The 22,364-nt window shown below is 35.0% G+C and overlaps 1 protein-coding gene across 7 annotated transcripts in view; it reads right to left on the bottom strand.

Moving 5' to 3' along the window:
* KANSL1L (KAT8 regulatory NSL complex subunit 1 like) overlaps positions 1 to 22,364 on the bottom strand; it is a 155,769-nt gene that overhangs the window by 103,896 nt on the left and 29,509 nt on the right. For all 7 annotated transcript variants that reach the window (XM_061187057.1, XM_061187049.1, XM_061187007.1 and 4 more), the window contains exon 3: positions 7,189 to 7,330. In XM_061187057.1, the coding sequence (XP_061043040.1) occupies positions 7,189 to 7,330 (142 nt within the window). The remainder of the gene's footprint in view (positions 1 to 7,188; positions 7,331 to 22,364) is intronic.

Consider the following 22,364-nt stretch of genomic DNA (forward strand, 5'->3'; position numbering starts at 1 on the left):
ATGATACTCTCTAGAAAGTGGGCATAGAGGGAACATACCTGAACATAATAAAGGCCATATATGACAAACCCATCACACTCAGTGGTGAAAAGCTGAAAGCATTTCCTCTAAGATCAGGAGAAAGACAAAGACGCCCACTCTTGCCACTTTTATTCAGCAGGGTATGGAAGTCCTAGCCATAGCAAGCAGGAAAGAAAAAGAAATAAAAGGAATCCAAACTGGAAAGGAAGCGTAAAACTATCACTGTTTGCAGTTGACATGATACTAAGAAAATCCTATAGATACCATGAAAAAACCACCAGAGCTCATCAATGAATTCAGTAAAGTTGCAGGATACAAAATTAATATACAGAAATCTGTTCCATTTCTATACACTAACAACAAACTAGCAGAAAAAGAAATCAAGGAAACAATCCCAATTACAATCACATCAAAAAGAATAAAATACCTAGGAATAAATTTACCTAGGGAGTTAAAAGAGGTGTACTTGGAAAAGTATAAGATGCTGATGAAAGAAACTGAAGACAATACAAACAGATGGAAAGATATATGGTGTTTATGGATTAGAAGAATTAATATTGTGGGATTCCTCTGGCAGTCCAGTGGTTAAGATTAAGAATCTGCACTCCCACTGCAGGGGACACAGGTTCAATCCCTGGTCAGGGAACTAAGATCCTGCATGCCATGCAGTGCAGCCAAAAAAAAATTAAAAAAAAGAAAAGAAAAGAAGAAGAAGAAGAATTAATATTGTTAAAATGACCATACTATCCAGGACAATCTACAGATTCAATGCAATCCCTATCAAAATACAATACCAAGGGCATTTTTCACAGAACTAGAATGAAAACTTTTAAAATTTGTATGGAAACAAAAAAGACCCCAAATAGCCAAAACAATCTTGAAAAAGAGGAACAGAGCTAGAGGAATGAAACGCCCTGACTTCAGACTATACTACAAAGCTACAGTAATCAAAACAGTATGGTACTGGCACAAAAATAGACACATAGATCAATGGAATAGAATAGAGAGCCCAGAAATAAATACATGCAGTTATGGTCAATTAATCTATAAAAAAGAAGGCAAAAATATACAATGGAGAAAAGACAGGCTCTTTATTAAGTGGTACTGGGAAAACTAGACAGCTACATGTAAAAGAATGATATTAGAAAATTCTCTAACATCACATACAAAAATAAACTCAAAATGGATTAAAGACTTAAATGTAAGACTGGAAACCATAAAACTCCTAGAAGAAAACATAGGCAAAACACCCTTTGAAATAAATTGTAGCAATAATTTTTTGGATCTGTCTCCAAAAGCAAAGGAAATAAAAGCAAAAATAAACAAATAGGACCTAATTAAACTTACAGTCTTTTGTACAGCAAAGGAAACCATCAACAAAATGAAAAGACAACCGACTGAATGGGAGAAAATATTTGCAAATGATATGATCAGTAAGGGGTTAATATCCAAAATTTATAAACACCTCATACAACTCAACAGCAAAAAAACCCAAACAACCCAATCAAAAAATGGGCAGAAGACCTAAAGAGAAAATTTTCCAAAGAAGACTTACATGTGGCCAATAGGCACATGAAGAAATGTTCAACACTGTTAATCATCAGAGAATGTAAATTAAAACCACAATGAGATATCACCTCACACCTGTCAGAATGGCCATCATCAAAAAGAACACAAATAATAAATGTTAGCAAGGATGTGGAGAAAAGGGAACCCTCGTACATTTTTGGTGGGAATGTATATGTATGTATTTTTGGTGCAGCCACTGTGGAAAACAGTATGAAGGTTTCTCAAAAAACTAAAAATTGAACTACCATATGACCCAGGAATTCCACTCCTGGGTATATATCTGAAAAAAAAATTAATTCAAAAAGATACATACACCCCAATGTTCATAGCAGCATTGTTTACAATTGCCAAGATATGGAAGCAAACTAAGTGTCCATCAACAGATGAATGGATAAAGAAGATGTTAGATACACACACACACACATACATACACAAACACACAATGGAATGCTACTTATCCATAAAACAGAATAAAATTTTGCCACTTGCAACAACACGGATGGACTTGGAGGATGTTAGACTAAGTGAAATAAGTCACACAGAGAAAGACAAATACTGTTTGATATCACTTATATGTGGAATCTAAAAAATAAAACAAACTAGTGAATATAACAAACAAAAAAAAAAACCAGACTCACAAATATAGAAAACAAACTAGTGGAAAGAGGAGGGCAAGACAGGGGTAGCAGATTAAGACAGAAACTACTATGTATAAAATAAATAAGCTACAAGGGTATATTGTACTATTATATATATATATATATATACACATACTAGTATGCATATGCCAGATTTTATATATATACATATATATGCATACAGATGTAAAAATGTGTATATAAACATGAATTAATATAAAAAAAGTTATAAGATCAAGAACCTAAAACAACAATAGCAACAATAAAGCAAACCCACTGAAAATGAAACAAAAAATAAAAGAGCAAACAATAATGCATAAGAAAACATAGAGATAAAGGAAGAACAATAAACCCCCAAATTTGCTCTTGGATAAAAAGACTAATAAAACAGACACAAAATTTTTGAAAATTTTTTAAAAACAATATATGGGGACTTTTGTATTAAAAGCAGACATTGTAAAACTATATAATCAAGATAGATATATAGATTAGTAAGTCAAGTAACAAATTTACACATATATGAAAACTCAATATATGACAAAAGTGATATTTTAAACCAGAAGGTGAGGATGAACTACTACAATTTATAAAGAGGTGCTGGAATGACTATCCACATTGAAAAGAGATATTTAGGTTATTACCTCACAACAAATACAGAGATAAATACCAGGGGTATGATTTCTTATACAAGACACAGAAAAACACAGCCCATAGAGAACAACATTAATCCATATAGTTATATTAAGATTAAAATCTCTGTTCAAAAATAGATACACCAAAAAAAAAAAAATGAAAAGACAAGTTACAACATGAAAGACTTGTAATATTTATAGCTGACCAAGAATAGTAACAAATATTTTAAATGAATTCACATGCACACACCACCATCACCACTACCCCCAACCTTTGATTAAAGAGTAAAAAAGATAAGTTAATTCTTAGACAAAATTTGATGGTCAATTACACTGCGGCCCAATCTCATTATATTTGGGAACAATTAAATTAAAACAGTAATAATATTTCACTCTTATTATACTGCAAAAATTAAGAGACCAAAAAATTCAAAAAGTTCACAAGGATGTGGAAAACCAGGAGCTCTCACGCACTGCCAGTGGGAATACTGATTACCCAATCACATAAGTGGTATAGGAAAGCATATACAGCCATGCCTAAGATCAAGCATTTCCACTTTTAGGCATATACCCAAGAAAAGCTCTCCATAGGTTCACCAAAAAACACATAAAAGACAGTCACTGATGTATTGTTTTTACTGGCATAAAGACTGAAACAATGTACATGTCTATTAATAGAAAATAGGAGAAGAGATAAACATCCATTGTATTTATAAAATTCCATTCCATTCGTACAATTAAATGTCATACAGGAAGTACAAATATGTATAAGAATTATGCTGAGCAAATACAAGCAAGTTGCAAAAGAGTTTGTAGTATAAATATCACTTATATAGACTTTAAAAGCATGAAAAACAAATTTTATTTATAGATACAGATAAATACCTATGGGCCAATAAATATTCATAAAAATAGTACCTATCAATACATGTTGGAGTCAGGGAGGAGGAGAAGACAAGACGGCGGAGTAGAAGGATCTGAGCTCACCCCTTCTTATGGAAACACCAAAATCACAATTAACTACTGAACAACCACTGACAAAAAAATGCTGGAACCTATCAAAAAAGATACCCTACATCCAAAGACAAAGAAGAAGCCACAAGGAGACAGTAGGAGGGGAGCAATCATGATAAAATCAAATCCCATACACACCAGGTGGGCTACCCACAAACCGGAAAATAATTATACCACAGAAGTTCTCCCACAGGAGTGAAAGTTCTGAGCCCCACATCTAGCTCCCCAGCCTGGCGGTCTGGCAACAGGAGGAGGATCCCCCAGAGAATCTGGCTTTGAATGCCAGCAGGGTTTGATCATAGAAATTCCACAGGACTGGGGGAAACAGAAACTCTACTCTTGGAGGGTACACACAGGGCCTCAAGCACACTAGGACCCAGGGGAAAAAAGTGGTGACTTCATAAGAAACTGAGCCAGACTTACCTGCTAGTATTGGAGGGTCTCCTGCAGAGGTGGGAAGCAGCTGTGGCTCACTGCAGTGATAAGGATGCTGGCGGCAGCAGTTTTGGGGAGTACTCATTGACATGAGCCCTTTTGGAGGCCACAATTTTCTCACCAAGACCTGGACCCACCCAACAGCCTGGAGGCTCCAGTTCTGGGATGCCTCAGGCCAAACAACCAACAGGATGGGAACACAGCTCCACCCATCAGCAGACAGGCTGCTTAAAGTCTTCCTGAGTAAACAGCTGCCCAATAAACATACCCCCTGACACAGCCCTGCCCACCAGAGGGACAAGACCCAGCTCCACCCACCAGTGGGCAGCTACCAGTCTTTTCCATCAGGAAGCCTGCACAAGCTTCTTAGACAGCCTCATCCACCAGGGGGCAGACAGCAGAAGCAAGAAGAACTACAAACCTGCAGCCTGAAGAATGGAAACCGCAATCACAGAAAGTTACACAAAATGAGACGGCAGAGGATTATGTCTCAGATGAAGGAACAACATAAAACCCCAGAAAAAACAACTGAGTGAAGTGGAGATAAGCAACCTCCTGGAAAAAAAGTTCAGAATAATGATAATGAAGACGATCCAGGATCTTGGAAAAAGGATGGAGGCAAAGATCGAGAAGATACAAGAAATGTTTAACAAAGACCTAGAAGAACTAAAGAACAAACAAACAGAGATGAACAATACAATAAATGACATGAAAAATACACTAGAAGGAATCAATAGCAGAATAACTGAGGTGGAAGAACGGATAAGTGAACTGGAAGACAGATGGTGGAAATCACTGCTGCAGAACAGAATAAAAAAAAAAAGAACGAAAAGAAAAGAGGACTTCCCTAACATGGAAAAGGAAAGCGTCACCCAAGTCCAGGAAGCACAGAGAGTCCCAAGGAGGAAAATGCTGAGACACATAGTAATCAAATTGACAAAAATTAAAGACAAAGAAAAAATATTAAAAGCAATAAGGGAAAAGCAACAAATAACTTACAAGGAAACTCCCATAAGGTTATCAGCTGATTTCTCAGCAGAAACTCTGCAGGCCAGAAGGGAGTGGAATGATATATTTAAAGTGATGAAGGGAAGAACCTACAACCAAGAATACTCTACCCAGCAAGGCTCTCATTCAGATTCAATGGAGAAATCAAAAGCTTTACAGATAAGCAAAAGCTAAAAGAATTCAGTACCACCAGGTCAGCTTTGCAACAAATGGTAAAGGAATTTCTCTAAGTGGAAAAGAAAAGGCTGCAAGTAGGAACAAGAAAATTACGAATGGAAAAGCTCACTGATAAAGGCAAACATACAGTAAAGGTAGGAAATTACCTGCACACAAATCAAAACCAGCAACTGTAAGAGGAGAGCACAAATGCAGGATATTGGAAATGCATTTGAAATTAAAAGACCAGCAACTTAAAACAATCTTGTTTATATACAGACTGCTATATCAAAATCTCATGGGAATCGCAAACTGAAAATCTACAAGATACACAAGGAAAAAAGAAAAACGAATCCAAACACAACACTAAAGTTAGTCATTAAATCGCAAGAGAAGAGAAAAAAAGATGAAGGGAAGAGAAAACACCTACAAAAACAAATCCAAAACAACAAAATGGCAATAAGAACAAACATAAACTTCACGGAACAGCATGGAGGTTCCTTAAAAAACTAAAAATAGAACTACCATATGATCCAGCAATCACACTCCTGGGCATATATCTGGAGAAAACCATAATCCAAAAGTACACATGCACCCCAGTGTTCATTGCAGCACTGTTTACAATGGCCAAGACATGGAAGCAACCAAAATGTCCACCAACAGAGGAATGGATAAAGAAGATGTGGAACATATATATGATGGAATATTACTCAGCCATTAAAAAGAATGAAATAATGCCATTTGCAGCAACATGGATGGACTTGGAGATTACCATACTAAGTGAAGTAAGTCAGACAGAGAAAGACAAACATCCTATGATATCGTTTATATGAGGAATCTAAAAAAAAAAAACAGATACAAATAAACCTATTTACAAAACAGAAACAGACTCACAGACTTAGAGAACAAACTTATGGTTACCAGGGGGGAAGGGGGAGGGGGAGGAATAGATTGGGAGTTTGAGAATGACATGTACACACTGCTATATTTAAAATATATAACCAACAAGGACCTACTGTATAGCACAGGGAATTCTACTTAATACTCTGTAATAACCTAAACGGGAAAAGAATTTGAAAAAGAATAGATACATGTATATATATAACTGAATCACTTTGTTGTACACCTGAAACTAACACAGCATTGTTAATCAACTATACACCAATATAAAATAAAAATCTTTTAAAATATGTTGGAATCAGTGGCGTAGGGAAAGGGAATGGGATCAGGAAGGATTATACAAGTACTTCAATTGTAAGGTAATGCTTTATTATTCTAAAAACTAAACCCAAACTAGTAAAAATTTAATATTTGATAAATTTGGGGGTGGGTACACAGGTATTCATTATATTTCTTTCTAGAACATTTTTATGTGTTTATAATTTTTCTTAAAACAAAAAACTCTAAAGAGATTCCAATAAGATACACTCAGAATTTCTCACATATGTTAAAATAAATGCCAACAAAGTAGAGGTTTATAAAAAATGTTTATCATTTCTATTAACTGGAATCCAATAAAGAAATTCTTAACTGCTCAATATGATAAAATGTTTGTGATAAGTTACAAAAATAGTTTCAACTTACAGAATTAATATATCAAAAATCTTAACATTAACTACATTTTTATAAAGCCTAACAACAATTATTTTGTGTGGAGAGATGAGAAGAAACTAAAACTAATAATATTTTTTTAACTAGAAGAGCACACACAATACCTTGGAGGCACGAATCTGCCTGTGAACATCCGTTAGTTGTTGGATTTTGTATTCTAGCTCTGAAATCTGGGCTTGAAGCCACGTCCAACGGCTGCCAACTCTTGCTCTGTCTACAAGCCACTTCCATTCAGTACTACAGTTACTGTGAACAAGACAAACACAGTTAGTCAAAGCACAAAGACAATCAAGTTTTCACAGAGATTGCTTAATAGCTTCCTTGACTCTTGTCATACAATCCCAAATTACTTTATAAAACATCTAATTATATGAAAGAAGAATGGTATATCAACTTCTCAAAGATTTGATTTCCTTATCTTTCTGTCACACAAACACCTGTTTTTATTCAATATTGTGTACGCAGTAGTAGGATAATCTCCTTGCTATTTAGTACTTTATTAATGGTCAAGGGCTGAAACAGAAGTAGGCCAGCAGAGGAAAAGAAACAAGAATGACAATACTAACACCATGTAAAAACTGTTACATGAGCCTTTTATATGTAAGAAGATGTCAAGTATAGGACAAGTCATTTGAACTGTGCTAGATCTAAATCCATGTAACAAACCATAGAGTACTCAATTTTACTAAACGTAATTTTCATTTGCTAGAACAGGAATCAATTTTTTAATGTCAAAAATTATCAAAAATAAGAATGCTCTGCTACATTTCAAATAAACATATCAAATATATAAATCCTGAGATGTTTATTAAGATAAACAGCTTGTTAAAAACTTTATTCCTAGGATTCACAGCTCAGAGATGAGAAAGAATTTATATACAGCCTTTCTTTCATGCATATTTGAAAATAAAGGTTGAACCTTAATTAGCCCCTCTATCTTTTGGCAAGGGCACTGCTCTAATCCACAGTTTGTGAGATTACAAATTAATTACCTTAAGAAAATATTTCAACCACTCCAACTAGAAAACAATCACTTAGAGTGAGGGGGGAAGGAGAGGGAGAGGGAGAGGGAGAGGGAGAGGGAGAGGGAGAGGGAGAGGGAGAGGGAGACAGAGACAGACAGAGAGAGAGAGAGAGAGAGAGTTTGTGTGTGTGTGGTGTTTGGGATAATTAATTAGGAGCTTCATACTGCCAAGGAAGAAATTGAAGAAGGCATAACAGGAGAAACTGAAAGTACAACTGAAGGGAAGTAACTACTTAATGGCAAAACACAAACTTCATGAAAAACTTGTTTAAAAATTGCATTTATTGTCAAAACCCATAGAATGCACAACGCTGAAAGTGAACCCTACCTAATGTAAACTATGGACTTTGAGTGATAATGATGTGTCAATGTAGGTTCATAGATTGTTACAAATTCACTACCTTTGTGCAGTATGTTGATAGTGGGGGAAGTCATATCTGTGTAGGGACAGGGGATATATAGGAACTCTGTATTTTCCACTCAATTTTGTTGTAAACCTAAAACTGCTCTAAAAAATAAACTTTATTAAGTTTTACACATTTAACCATAATGAAATATCTTTCATATAAACTTTAGCCAAAGAAAACATTTATGCTAAGAGATCATTTGTTGTCAGAGAAACAGAATTACTGTAACTCTACTACACAGAATTTATTCATTATAACAGATTTTATGTCAATGTTCTCAAAAGGCTTTTTTTTTTTTCAGATTCTAATTACATACAATGTGACTGCAGAGACTGCCATATAAATTAGGACTTCTCTTGGTATTATTATTCAGTTTATAGTTATTATTGTGATTTTGTAAATGTGACACTATTTTAAATCACATTTTCATAACTATGGACAAAATAAAAAATGCCTATTCAAAATACACTATTCACAGATAATAACACTAACTGCCAATCATGAAATTAGTGAAGAAGGCAAGGACCATATCATGCAGTAGTTGCACAGGTAAGGGCAAAGTGTTGGATTTTATGCAAAAAGGAAGTTACTGGCGAGATAGTAACAAAATTTTTTTTTTCCAAGCACTCTAGCTACTAGGTAGAGAAAGCATTGTAGTGGAACATGAGAGTAAATAAGGAAACCAATTAGGATGCAACTATAATAATCTAAATGTGGTACAGATAATTGTGATCTCTAAATATTTCATGTGCTGTCCTACATTTCCCAGCCTGCACTGCACTTAAGTTGGAGCCATGTGACTAGCTCTGACCAACAGGCTGTGAGCAAAAGTGATAAAGTCATTTCTAGTCCACCTGACCAACTTCAAAGCCACTGTACAGATATTATAGCTACAAGATGGAAGAGGATCACAGCTCAAACCACACTGGACTTTACGTAAGCCACAGTAAACCTTTGCTGTGCAAAATTACTGAGATTAGAAGGTTAATGTGTTACTCTAGAGCTTCCTGTGACTAAAACAATGAATAAAAGATGAAAATGGCCTGGACTGGAAATGGGGTGGGCGATAAAGAAGAGACGAAGATAAGAGGATGGACTCAAGGTTGATTTTAAAGTAGATAGGACTTGAAGAAGTATGATGTGGAAGTAAGCATGCGGAAATCAAAGATGACCTTAAACATTGGTTCATTAAATTTTGCTCCAGTCAGAAAACTTCCCTATAACATGCAACTTTGCTGGGTTGTCAAACTGATTATTAGCTCATGGAAATAGGGAAAAATAAAAGTTTATGGAGTTAATGTTATTGTACTTCTAGTAAAAATACTGATACTGAAACTAATTTTACAAAAATCATTTTTATGTTCATATGTGACATTAAATTATCCTAACATAGAAAAAGTAGTAATATCAGATTTAATTTAAGTAAACTAAATAATACTGGGGCTTTGTAATAAGTGAAATGAATTTTCTGTAAAGGATACCTTATTCTACATTTTAACAGGAGTAAAATCTGTTTGCTATGCTTAAAAATGGTAACCAATCTTTTCCATCAAAAATGTTCTCTTGCTTGAAAAAATGTCTTTCTAAAAAATAACTATGGTTGTAAACATGTTACAGATAAGTATATGGCTCATTCAAAGGAGATTGACACCTGTTGTACCTCAAACACAAAACGTTTTATGTAAACAATTTATATAACCAATGATGTAATGGCTTATATCTTAGAGTGTAACCAATCAGAACACAGCTGATGCAACAACAAACTAATAAGAATGTGAGGCAAACCCAGAGTGTCTAGACTCCTCAGTTAGCATATAAGCCTGGCCTGCCAGGCCACTAAGAAGATTTACTCCCTACATCTCTCTGGAGTGTGCTGAACTGAACAAAGACCAGCACATGCCCTGATCTTCACTGGAAATAGGAGCCCCTACTTCTAGTGAAGATCAGGGCAAATACATCCGTGAGTGGAGACCACCTGGACAGTGAGACTAGTCAGTCCTCCGAAAGGCAGCACATGCCTTCAATCCTCATCCTTACTTGTTTGCAGTCACCACTTAACTTACTGATGGAAATAAGTACAAGCTGTTTAAACCAAGTGGTTTTCAGTACAATTTCTCTTGGTACTAACTTCTGGTCAACATCATGAATCTACATCACTGTTTTGTTGTTCTTTCATTTGTTTTCTTCTCTCTCTACATCACTGTTTTAACCTTGAAGTGTAGTTTGTTCCTGAGAATAAGACAGAGCTTTCTAATATTACACCTTAAGTTACCAAGACTTAAAGAAAAACTTGTATAATTTTGCCTTTAATAGAGTTTGTTAGCTTATTAAGAAAAATGAATTAACTATGATTTAAAAAATAAAAAAATAAGATTCAACTGTAAAAAATTATAATTCCAAGAAAAATAAGTTTTATCCTGGGGAAAATTACATTAAATTAGGCCAAACTTCTCCACTGGTGTTTGCTCACCTAGGAAGAGCTTAGTCTTCCCTGGAATTTGATTCCTTTAGACCAGGGGATAGCAAATTTTTCTGTAAGGAGGCAGACAGGAAATATTTGTTTTGTGGCCACAGGGTCTCTTTAATAACTACTTAACTCTCCTGTTATAGCATGAGAGCAGTCATAAATGAATGGGTGTAACGATGTTTCAATAAAACTTTGTCTACAAAAACAGACAATAGGCCAGATTTGGTCCATGGGCCATAGTTTTCCAATTCCTGATGTAGAACATGTTTTCATATGCTTCCTATGCTTCCCAAGGGATTACGACTTCCTTTAATGAAGTGTCTTTTTAAATCTTTTGCTCATATTTAATTGGCTACCTTCTTGTTCATATAAGACTGTCAGACTGTGTGTATTGGAAATACTTATAGCTCCCAATCTGTAGCTGGCCTTTCATTTTCCTAAAGGTGTCTTTTGAGCAGCAAAAGATTCTAATTTTGATGAAGTCCAATTTTTCAAACCTCCCTTTTATAGATAGTTCTTTTTATGTCCTAAGAAATATTTGCTTAACATGAAGTCATAAAGATTTATTCATGTTTCTAAAATAGCAAAAAGTTTTAGAGTTTTTACTTTTAGATCTATAATCCAATTCAAGTCAAGCTCTGTGTATTGGTCCAGGTAAGGGTCCAGATTCATTATTTTCTATAGGATATCTAGTTCCTGAACCATTTGTTGAAAAGATTCTATAATTCTTTAATAGAAAAAAATAAAAAACTATCCTTGAATAGATAAAAGACTATCTATGTGAATACTACATGTTGTATATACACTTACATACACACAGAGAGCACTTAGGATATCTATCTACCTACCTATGTCAACACCATGACCCAATACGACACTATTATTGTAGTTTAGAGTAATTCTTAAAATCCAGTAAATTCTTTAACTTTGTTATTTCTCAATATTGTTTTGACAATTCTAAATTTGAGAATCAGCTTGTCAATCTCTTAAAAAAAAAAAAAAGAGCAGCATTTTGATAAGGATTTCATTGCATCCATGGTTCTATTGGTGGAGAATTAACACAACACTGAATCTCCTAATCAATGTATAAGGTATTATTTCTCTGTGTATTTATGTACTGGTAATTTCTCTCAGCTATGTTTTGTAGAGTTTTAAAAATTTATCTCTATGTATTTCATGTTTATGGAAGCGAGTATATAGCATTCATAAATTGTTTGGATGATAGTATATAAAAATACAGTTGATTTTTATGTGGTGACCTTATATACTTTGACCTTGTTAAATTCACTTAGTAGTTTTAGTATCTTCCTCATAAAAAAGTCCTTAGGATTTTCTATGTATATTATCATGTCAACTGCAAATAAAGACAGTTTGATTTATTTTTAATCTGGATTCCTTTTATTATTTTTCTTATCTTACTGCACTGGCTATGAATTCCAGTATAACATTAATTATAAGCTGTGTGAATGGACATCCTTACCTTCTTCCTAATCTTACAGAGAAAGCATTCAGTCTTTCATCATTAAATGTAATGTTAGCTGTATACTTTTTATAAATGTCCTTTATCAGATTGAAGAAGTTTCTGTCTATTCTGGGTTTGTTGTGAATTTTTATCATGAGTAGGTTCGAATTTTGTCAAATAGTTTTTTGGTATCTCTGGAAATTATCATATGCTGTTTCTCCTTTTTTCTTTGATTGGTTTTAAATGTTAAAATCAACCTTGCTTCCTGGCATAAACCCCTTTGGTCATGATGCATTTTGTAATATGTTTTGCTAGAATCTGTTTGCTATTTCATTAGGGATATTTTGCATCTACAGTCAAAAGAGATATTGATCTATTTTCCTGTAATGTCTTTATCTGATTTTAAAATCAAGCTAATGCTGAACTCATAAAATGAGTCAAGAAGTGTTCCCTCCTCTATTTTTTGAAGGAGTTTGTATAAGATTGTAATTGTTTACTCCTTAAGTTTCAATAAAATTAATCAGTGAAGCCATCTTGGCTTGGAGTTTCCTATAGGGAAAGTTTTTAATTATTAATTTATCTAATTGACATAAGGTTTTTCAAGTTTTCTATTTCTTCTTCTGTCAGTTTTGGTAATTTGTGTCTTTCAAGCACTTAGTCCATCTAAGTTATTGAACTTACTGGCATGAAATTGCTCATACTATTCCCTGATTATTCTATTAATGTCTATAATATCTACAGTGATGCTTTTCTTTCCTGCTATTGGTAATTTTTTTCCTGATCGATCTAGCTGGATATTTATCAACTTAATCTTTTCAAAGAACCAGCTTTGGTTTCACTGATTTTTCTCTGTTGCTTTTGTGTTTTATATTCATTGATTTCACTTTTTATCAGTTCTTCCTTCTTGCTTTGGATTTAAGTTGCTCATTTTTTGCAGCTTCTTAAGAGGGAGGCTTATGCCATAAACTTTACACCTTCCTTCTTTTCTAATATAAGCATTTATAACCATAAATTTTCGTGTAAGCATTGCATCCCACAAAATTTGATATGCTGTATTTTCATTATCATTCCATTAAGAACACTTTATTCTCTTGTGATTTTTTCTTTGATCTAAGCATTACTTGGAAATGTAGAGTTTAATTTCCATATATTTTTAGACATAAATACTTGCCATTTCCTACTACTTCTTCCTTCCGTTGTGTGGAATTGAGTTTTCACTCAGTATTATTTTCTTTCAGCCTGAAGATCATTTTAAGATTTCTTATAATATAGGTATACTGACAGGAAATTTTCTCACTTTACTTATTTGGAAATATTATTTTGCTTTTGTTTTTAAAAATAATTTTAGGTTGTTTTTTATTTCCTTTCAGCCCTTTAAATATATCATTCCACTGTTTTCTAGCTTGCTTATCTTCTGATGAGAAGTCAGCAGTCATTTTTTTTTTTCTTTGCTTCCCCATATAAAAAGTTTTTTTTCCTCCTCTTAATGCTTTTAAGATTTTTTTCTATATCACTAGAACTTGGTGATTTGACTACAATACACCGTGGTGTGGTTTTGTTTGTAATCCTGCTTGTGATTTATTGGGATTCTTAGATCTGTAGTTTTATGATTTTTCCTTTTAAGTCCTTGAGCATACTTACCATATTTGAGATATTTTAAAGTCTTTGCCAACTAATCTCATCTCTGTCATTCCTGTCTGTTTCTATTGATGATTTTTCTCCTCCTTTGTATGTCTAGTAGTTCGTGTGTATGTATACATATGTATATGTATGTATGTAAATACACACACATTTATTATGGACACTATGAATATGATATTGTTGAATTTCTGGGTTTTATGGTCTTCCTTTAAAGAGTGATAAATTTTGTTTCAACAGGTTATTAAATTACTTAATATTCAACTTCATTCTTTTCAGCTTCCTTCTAAGATTTGTTAGAGCACGTATAGAGTAGCCATTAGTCATCAGGTCAGACTCAGCCTTACTCTTTGAGGTGTGACCAATCTGGGGTCTCTACTGAATGCTCCAGATGTTCAACAAAGTCTCTCCACTCTGCTTATTCAGAACTCAAACATCTCTTAACCTTGTATGAGCATTGGAAGTTGTTCAGATTACATTTCCTAATAACTTTTTGTGTGCCCTTATGGAGTTTCACCTACACACAGAGCTTAGTATTTAACAAAGGTCTCAAGGCGACCACATGAAGATTTATGATGCTCTTTCTTTGCATACATAGGTCCCTCCTCTTTAGTATTCTGATCTAACGATTCCAGCTATCTCATCCTCCCCAAATCTAATCTTTATTTCAATCAAGCAGGACCATTGTGCTCTACTTGGCTTTCCTCTCCTTGCACCAGATATCTGAAAGTGCCTCCAGGCAGAAAACCAGGGCAATCACAGGGCTCACCTCATCTGTTTCTCTTTTCTCAGGAATCACTGAACCTCTGACCTCTGCTGCCATTTTCTGAAAATAATGACTGTTTCATATATTTTTGTCTAGATATTTACAGCCAAAGAGAAAGAATAGCACAAGTGACTCCACTCCATTATGGTTAGAAATCAAAGAACTTATATATGTGTTTGTGTGTGTGTGTGATCTCTCTAAAATGTTTCTATTTTGTTTCAAATATTTCATATTCAAAATTTCACTGCCTTTTTAAAAAAAACTACAGTTGCAGTTTAAGACCAGAATCTTAACAACAACAACAACAAAAAAAAATTGAAAGTGCTTCATGGATTCCTTTTTTGGGTGTTCCTGGACTATTTCATGAAAGCAGAGCTGTTTATCCATCTTATATCACACATCTATCTACCTTTCAACTGTTCTATAAGAAAAACAGTTAATTTATGTGCTTGAGCCACTATAGTTTTAAGTCTCTTTTTTACAACTTAGCCTTTATGCTAAATGTTATAGAAATTCTTAGGACCAATACAGTGGGTTATAAGATAAATCCAAAGCATTTCTATTAACTTAGAGGTAGGACAGAAAGCAGATAGGAAAGAGACATAGGTTGGTGATCCTTTCTATACTACACTATACTATATATACTATCCTAGCAAAATATGACCATTTAAAAGAGAAACCAAGTGCCTACCAAGACTATAGTTCTAGCAGAAGCAGCTAGAAAAAGTCATAATGTTGTAATGAATTGACTATTACTTGTTGTTTTAAGCCTGATAAATGAATGAATTTAGGCAAAAATTAGTTCATTTACAAGCAGAGAAAAAAAAGAATACAACTCTGCTTAGGAAGGCTCTCTCTGACTACAGCCTACTTCTAACTTAATGGATAATCCAATAATACAGGGTACCTTGAAGGAATAGAAAAGCCAGTTGCTTCTCTACAGCTAACAACAAAAAAAATGTATTTCAACAATCTCTCTTAAGAGTTCTAAGCCACATAATGAGAGCCTGCCTAGGAGCAAAAAAGTCAGATTAACCCCTACCCAAATGTACTGTTTCAGGTGGCCACAAGGTATCAGTTATTAAGTTAAGGGAGAGTTGGATGGTCTGAGGAAAATAACTAGTAAAGTAACTAGTTTGTAGGCTTAGCAATTATGAACAAGTGAGATCTTTGGTACTGGTATTTTCACATATAGCTGACTGGAGGCAAACAGAATTGAAACCTACATTTTTGAGGCAACTCTATTAGCAAAAAATACCACAAGCCTAGCATGCTCTACCCAGGGAGCCTAAGTTTGCACTGACAGGACACAGGGTGAGAATCCAGTGCAGCCTCAAATAAGGGTATGTTCTCCAACACCCATTTCTGATATAGACACAAAGGATGATAGATAAGGAATAATTCCCAAAAAAGCAAAGTCAGGGACTATGGAAAACAAAGGACAAAGGAGCTTCTCTCAGAAAGCAGAATTAGGATCCTATCAAGACCTTACTCCACTTCCAAAGCAAGAAGTCTTATTAATTATTGTAAGGACCAGGAACTTTCATGTGTATCCCATCCTTCTCTCTTCCCAGTAGGAGTTTTATTGTAGCTTTCCTGTCCCTACTTCAACATACATACAAGAAACAAGGCAAGAGCATTAGAAAAGTTGTCTGTGGGTTTATAGGTTACCGCATATAAGGAACCACATCTGGAACCGAAAGAGAGGACTTTACTCCACCTGTTGAATGTGGCTTTGAGTCACAATCTTAATATATTGTGCAATTCTGCCTAGAAATCTGGCAAAACCAATTTGTCATCTATCTAAACTGAAATTTTCAGTATTAGTTTAAAGAATTCATACATTAGATTGGCATATTTGGTCTTGCTCTCCTACCATCTATCAGCCCCTCCCCTTCAAAGAAAGGAAGAGAGAAAGAAAAAATGGAGAGGTTGGGGAATACTTATACATTCTATCAGTACCATCCCCCTCTTTCTCTTGTATGAAAAGAATTTTGAAAGTTAATAGTCTGTTAAATTGTCTTACCTGTATTTTTAAAATCCTCACATAACACCAAAATTAACAATTAGGGACATACAAATAAAAGAAATAAATGATTTCTAAACTAATCAAAATATATTTGCTAAAAGAACAGTCTGAAGTCATGCACATCATCAGTTCAACAAGCACTGTGTGTATGTGTGTGTGTGTGTGTGTGTGTGTGTGTGGTACATGCACGTGTTTATATGTGTGCATGACTCTTTTGTTCAGGAAGCCAGGACATGGTGTAGTGTTTCCAAACTATACACTGCATAAGGGCCTGGCTGAAAGGACAAGCAGGACTAATTCAGCAAGAGTTTTGTACTCCAAGCTCTGCAATTACATATCTAAATCTACTCAGAGGAAGGAGCATTTTTTTCTACTGCACACAAAAGGGCTTGGGATAGCCCTGCCAGCCACTATGATGAGCACTGAAAATAAATGAGATAAAAGAGGATTAGACTACCCTTGTTACTCAAAAAGGTGGCTACCACTAACTCAGAATTGAGTACAGGTATTTCTGCTATAACAGCATATATGCATTCCTAAATAACTCCATGTTCTGTAAAATAAAAAGAGCTAAACCTATGGAAAAAGTAGAATTAGAGTGAGAGGACTCAAAATCTATGGAATTAAGGACTATGGAGTCCTAACAAAACAATAACAAGCCGTATAAAAATATGAGTACAGTTGAGTTTCCACTGGCATTTGTATTAAGAGTAAGTCAGTCCATCCTTTAAAGCTTCATTTCCTGGAGCTCGTTTTTTCCTTTGATGTGGGTCCTTGAAGACATTCACTTCAAATAGAGACCAATTTAATAAAAATTAAAAATATCATCTGGAGATAGTTCCTTTGTATTAAAAAGAAATTGATTGATAAAGGCTATCTTTACAACTTCTTCAACAAAACTTGCAACTTCCTCAGATCTTTTAACACAGTAGAATATACAGCAATTTTTTGTTAAAATTGTTAAGGTGCCAATAAACCAGCACCTTATTTTATTATAGAAGGTTACTTTTACAGAATATTCAGCATTTTTCTTATACTACTAACACTTTCTCTTTAGTTGTGAAAAAGCTTGCCCCTGATCTTTCCAAAACAATAACAGGTTCGAACTTGTTTGGGGGAAAAAAATCCAAGCCGAATTCCACATATTATTGACATCATTCCCCTGTATGCCAAATGTTAAAAGAAAACAATTTTCCTTCTCTGAAAAATTAAGTCAGAAACTTAGACATACATAAAGAGAAGAAGTACACTGGAGAATAACTAAGGGTAAAATAAGTTTTATTTTTCTTATTCTTAATGGATCTAACAGATAATGGATTTGTTTGTTCAAAATAACAATGGCAACAATGTAACCAATTAGGTATGCACATGTGTGTGTGCTTATAAATGCCTACATATGCTTACATGTATAAATGAAATGAACGACAGGAGTGATACAAGGGACAAAGACAACAGGATTTTTTGTTATTATAAGGTACTTGCAGTAACTGGGAAGAGTTATAGTATTATTTGAAAGTAAAGGTGGATTAGCTATAAAAATACATTGCAAACTCTAGGGTAACAACTAAAATAAATAAATAAGAAGTATAACTGATATGCTAAGACAGGAAAGAAAGTAGAATTATATAAAAGGTTCAATTAAAATTGCAAAAGGCAAAAAACTACAAAAGGCAGAAAATATATGGAAGACAAAAATGGGAGAAAAGAACATGAGCAACAAATAGGAAACAGTGACAAATATGGTAGATATTAAGCTACTATATCAATAATCATTTTAAACACCAATGGTCTAAATACACTCATTAAACGACAAAGATTGTCAGAGTGGATCAAAACACAAGACCCAACTAAACGTTGCCTACAAGAAACCCACTTTAAATATAAAGACACATATAGGTTAAAAGTAAGAGGGCAAAGTAGAAGGACCCTAAGCTTATCTCCTCTCATGAGAACACCAAAATCACAACAATCTGCAGAACAACCACCCTCTACAACTAAAGACATAAAGACGGAAACACAACAAGACTTGTAGGAGGGGCAGACTCGTGATATCATCAAATCCCATACCACCGGTGGGTGACCCACAAACTGGAGAATAACTATATTACAGAGGTTCTCCCACAGGAGAGTTCTGAGCCCCATGTGAGTCCCCCCTATCTAGGGGCCTGGCACCAGGAAGAGGAGCCCCCAGAGCATTTAGTTTTGAAGGCCAGTGGGGCTTGATTGCAGGAGCTCCACAGGCTTGGGGGAAATAAAGACTTCACTCTTAAAGGGCACACACAAAATCACACACACCAGGACTAAGGGCAAAAGCAGTAATTTTATGGGAGCCTGGGCCAGACCTACCTGTTGGTTTTGGAGGGTCTCCTGGGGAGGTAGGGGGTGGCTGTGGCCCACTCCAGGGTCATAGACACTGGTGGTGGATATATCAGGGAGCATTCATCAGCAAGTGAGCTCTCTAGGAGGCTGGCATTTTGGCACCAAGACCTGACCCCACCCAACAGCCTGCAGGCTCCAGTGCTGGGATGCCTCAGACCAAACAACAAACTGGGTGGGAACACAGCCCCACCAATCAGCAGTCAGGCTACCTAAAGACTTCCTAAGCTCACAGCCACATCTAGATATGCTCCTAAATACAGTCCTGCCCACCAGAGGACCAAAACCCAGCTCCACCCAAATGCAGGCCAGACACTAGCCTGGGATCAGCTGGCTCCTGGACCTTGGGTGTCGAGAGGGAAGTGCACTCCTGGGATGCATAGCATGTTTCCTATAGAGGGCCTCTTCTCCACGGTCAAGAACTGTAACCAACCTACCACATACATAAAAATACAAATAGCAATTTACATAAAATTAGGCGACAGAGTAATATGTCTCAGACAAAGGAATAAGATTAAACCACAAAAGAAGAACAAAGTGACATGGAGATAGGCAGTCTCCCTGAGAAACAGTTGACAGTAATGATCATAAAGATGATCAAAGAACTTGGGAGGAGAATGGATGCATAGAGCAAAAAATTATAAGTTTTTAACAAAGAGTTAGAAAACATAAAGAACCAAACAGAATTGTAAAATATGGGACTTCCCTGGTGGTCCAGTGGTTAAGACTGTGTGCTCCCAATGCAGAGGGCACGGGTTCAACCCCTGGTCAGGGAACGAAGATTCCTGCATGCTGCACAGTGTGGCCAAAAAAAAAAAATTGAAGAATAACTGAAATGAAAAATACACTAGAAGGAATCAAGAGTAGACTAAATGAGGTAGAAGGACAGATCAGTGAGATGGAAGACAGAGTAGTGGAAATCACTGCCGCTGAATAGAAATAAAAAAGAATGGAAAGAAATGAGGACAGTTTAAGAGACCTCTGAGACAACACGAAGCATGCTAATATTCGCATTATAGGGATCCTAGAAGGAGAAGAGAAAGAGAACGGGCCTCAGAAACTATTTGAAGAGATAATAGCTGTAAACTTCCCTATCCTGGGGATGGAAACAATCACCCAAGTCTAGGAAGTGCAGCGTCCCATGCAGAATTAACCCACAGAGGAATATACCACAACACATTGTAATCAAAATGACAAAAATTAAAGATAAAGAGAGGATATTAAAAGCAACAAGGGAAAAGCAATAAATAACATACAAGGGAACTCCAATAAGGCTATCAGCTGATTTTTCAGCAGAAACTCTGCAGGCCAGAAGGGAGTGACATGATATACTTAAAGTGATGAAAGAGAAAATCCTACAACCAAGAATACTCTACCCAACGAGACTCTCATTCAGATTTGATGGAGAAATCAAAAGGTTTACAAACAATCAAAAGCTAAAAGAATTCAGGACCACCAAACCAACTTTATAGCAAATGCTAAAGGAACTTCTCTAGGCAAAAAAGAAAAGGTCACAACTAGAAACAAGAAAATTACAAACTGGAAAAGTTCACTGGTAAAGACCAACATAGAATAAAGGTAGGAAATAATCCACGCACAAAGCTAGTAGGGAAGTTAAAAGACAAAAGTAGTAAAATTATTTGTAGCCACAATAAGCAGTTAAGGGATACACAAAACAATTAGATTATATTTATCGAAAACAATAATCATAAAATATATCGAAAACAATAATCCTAAAGGGAGAACAGTACAAATGCAGGGTATCTAAAATGTGTTTGAAATTAAGAGATCAGCAACTTAAAATAAGCACATAAAAATATACACTCCTATACAAAAACCCCATGAAAACCATATGATCATTTCAAAACGAAATCTATAATAGATATACTCACAAAAAAGAAAAAGGAATCCAAACATAACACTAAAGACAATCATCAAATCACAAGAGAAGAGAGTAAAAGAAGAAAGGGGGGGAAAAGACCTACAAAAACAAATCCAAAACAATTAACAAAATGGGAATAGGAACATACATATTATTAATTACCTTAAATGTAAATGGACTAAATGCTCCAACCAAAAGACACAGACTGGCTGAATGGATACAAAAACAAGGCCCATATATTTGCTGCCTACAAGAGACTCACTTCAGATCTAGAGACACATACAGAATGAAAGTGAGGGCACAGGAAAAGGTATTCCATGCAAATGGAAATCAAAGGAAAGCCAGAGTAGCAATATTTATATCATAAAAAGTTGACTTTAAAATAAAGACTGTCACAAGACAAAGAAGGACACTACATAATGACCAAAGGATCAATCCAAGAAGAAGATATAACAATTGGAAATATATATATGCACCCAACATAAGAGCACCTCAATAGATAAGGCAAATGTTAACAGACATAAAAGGAGAAATTGATAGTAACACAATAATAGTGGGGTGACAGTAACACCCCACTTACATCAATGGACAGATCATCCACACAGAAACTCAGTAAGAAAAGGCAAGCCTTAAATGACCCATTAGATCAGATGGACTTAATTGATACTTATAGAGCATTCCATCCGAAAGCAGCAGAATACACATTCTTTTCAAGTTAACATGGAACATTCTCCAGGACAGATAACACCCTGGGCCCCAAAGCAAGCCTTGGTAAATTTAAGAAAACTGAAATCATATCAAACATCTTTTTGGACCACAACACTATGAGGCTAGTAATCAACTACAAGGAAAAAAAAAAAACTGCAAAAAACACAAACACATGGAGGCTAAACAATATGCTTAACTAAACAACCAATGGATCATTGAAGAAATCAAAGAGGAAATCAAAAAATACTTAGAGACAAATGAAAATGAAAACACAACAATCTAAAACCTATGGGATGCAGCAAAAGCAGTTCTAAGAGGGTAGTTTATACCAATACAACCGTACCTCGGGAAACAAGAAAAATCTCAAATAAACAACCTAACCTTACGCCTAAAGCAACCAGAGAAAGAAGAACAAAACCCAAAGTTAGTAGAAGAAATCATAAAGATCAGAGCAGAAATAAATGAAATAGATATTAAAATAAAAAACAGAAAAGATCAATGAACCTAAAAGCTGGTTCTTT

The sequence above is a fragment of the Eubalaena glacialis genome, chromosome 1, assembly GCF_028564815.1.
Source record: "Eubalaena glacialis isolate mEubGla1 chromosome 1, mEubGla1.1.hap2.+ XY, whole genome shotgun sequence".
NCBI lineage: Eukaryota > Metazoa > Chordata > Mammalia > Artiodactyla > Balaenidae > Eubalaena > Eubalaena glacialis.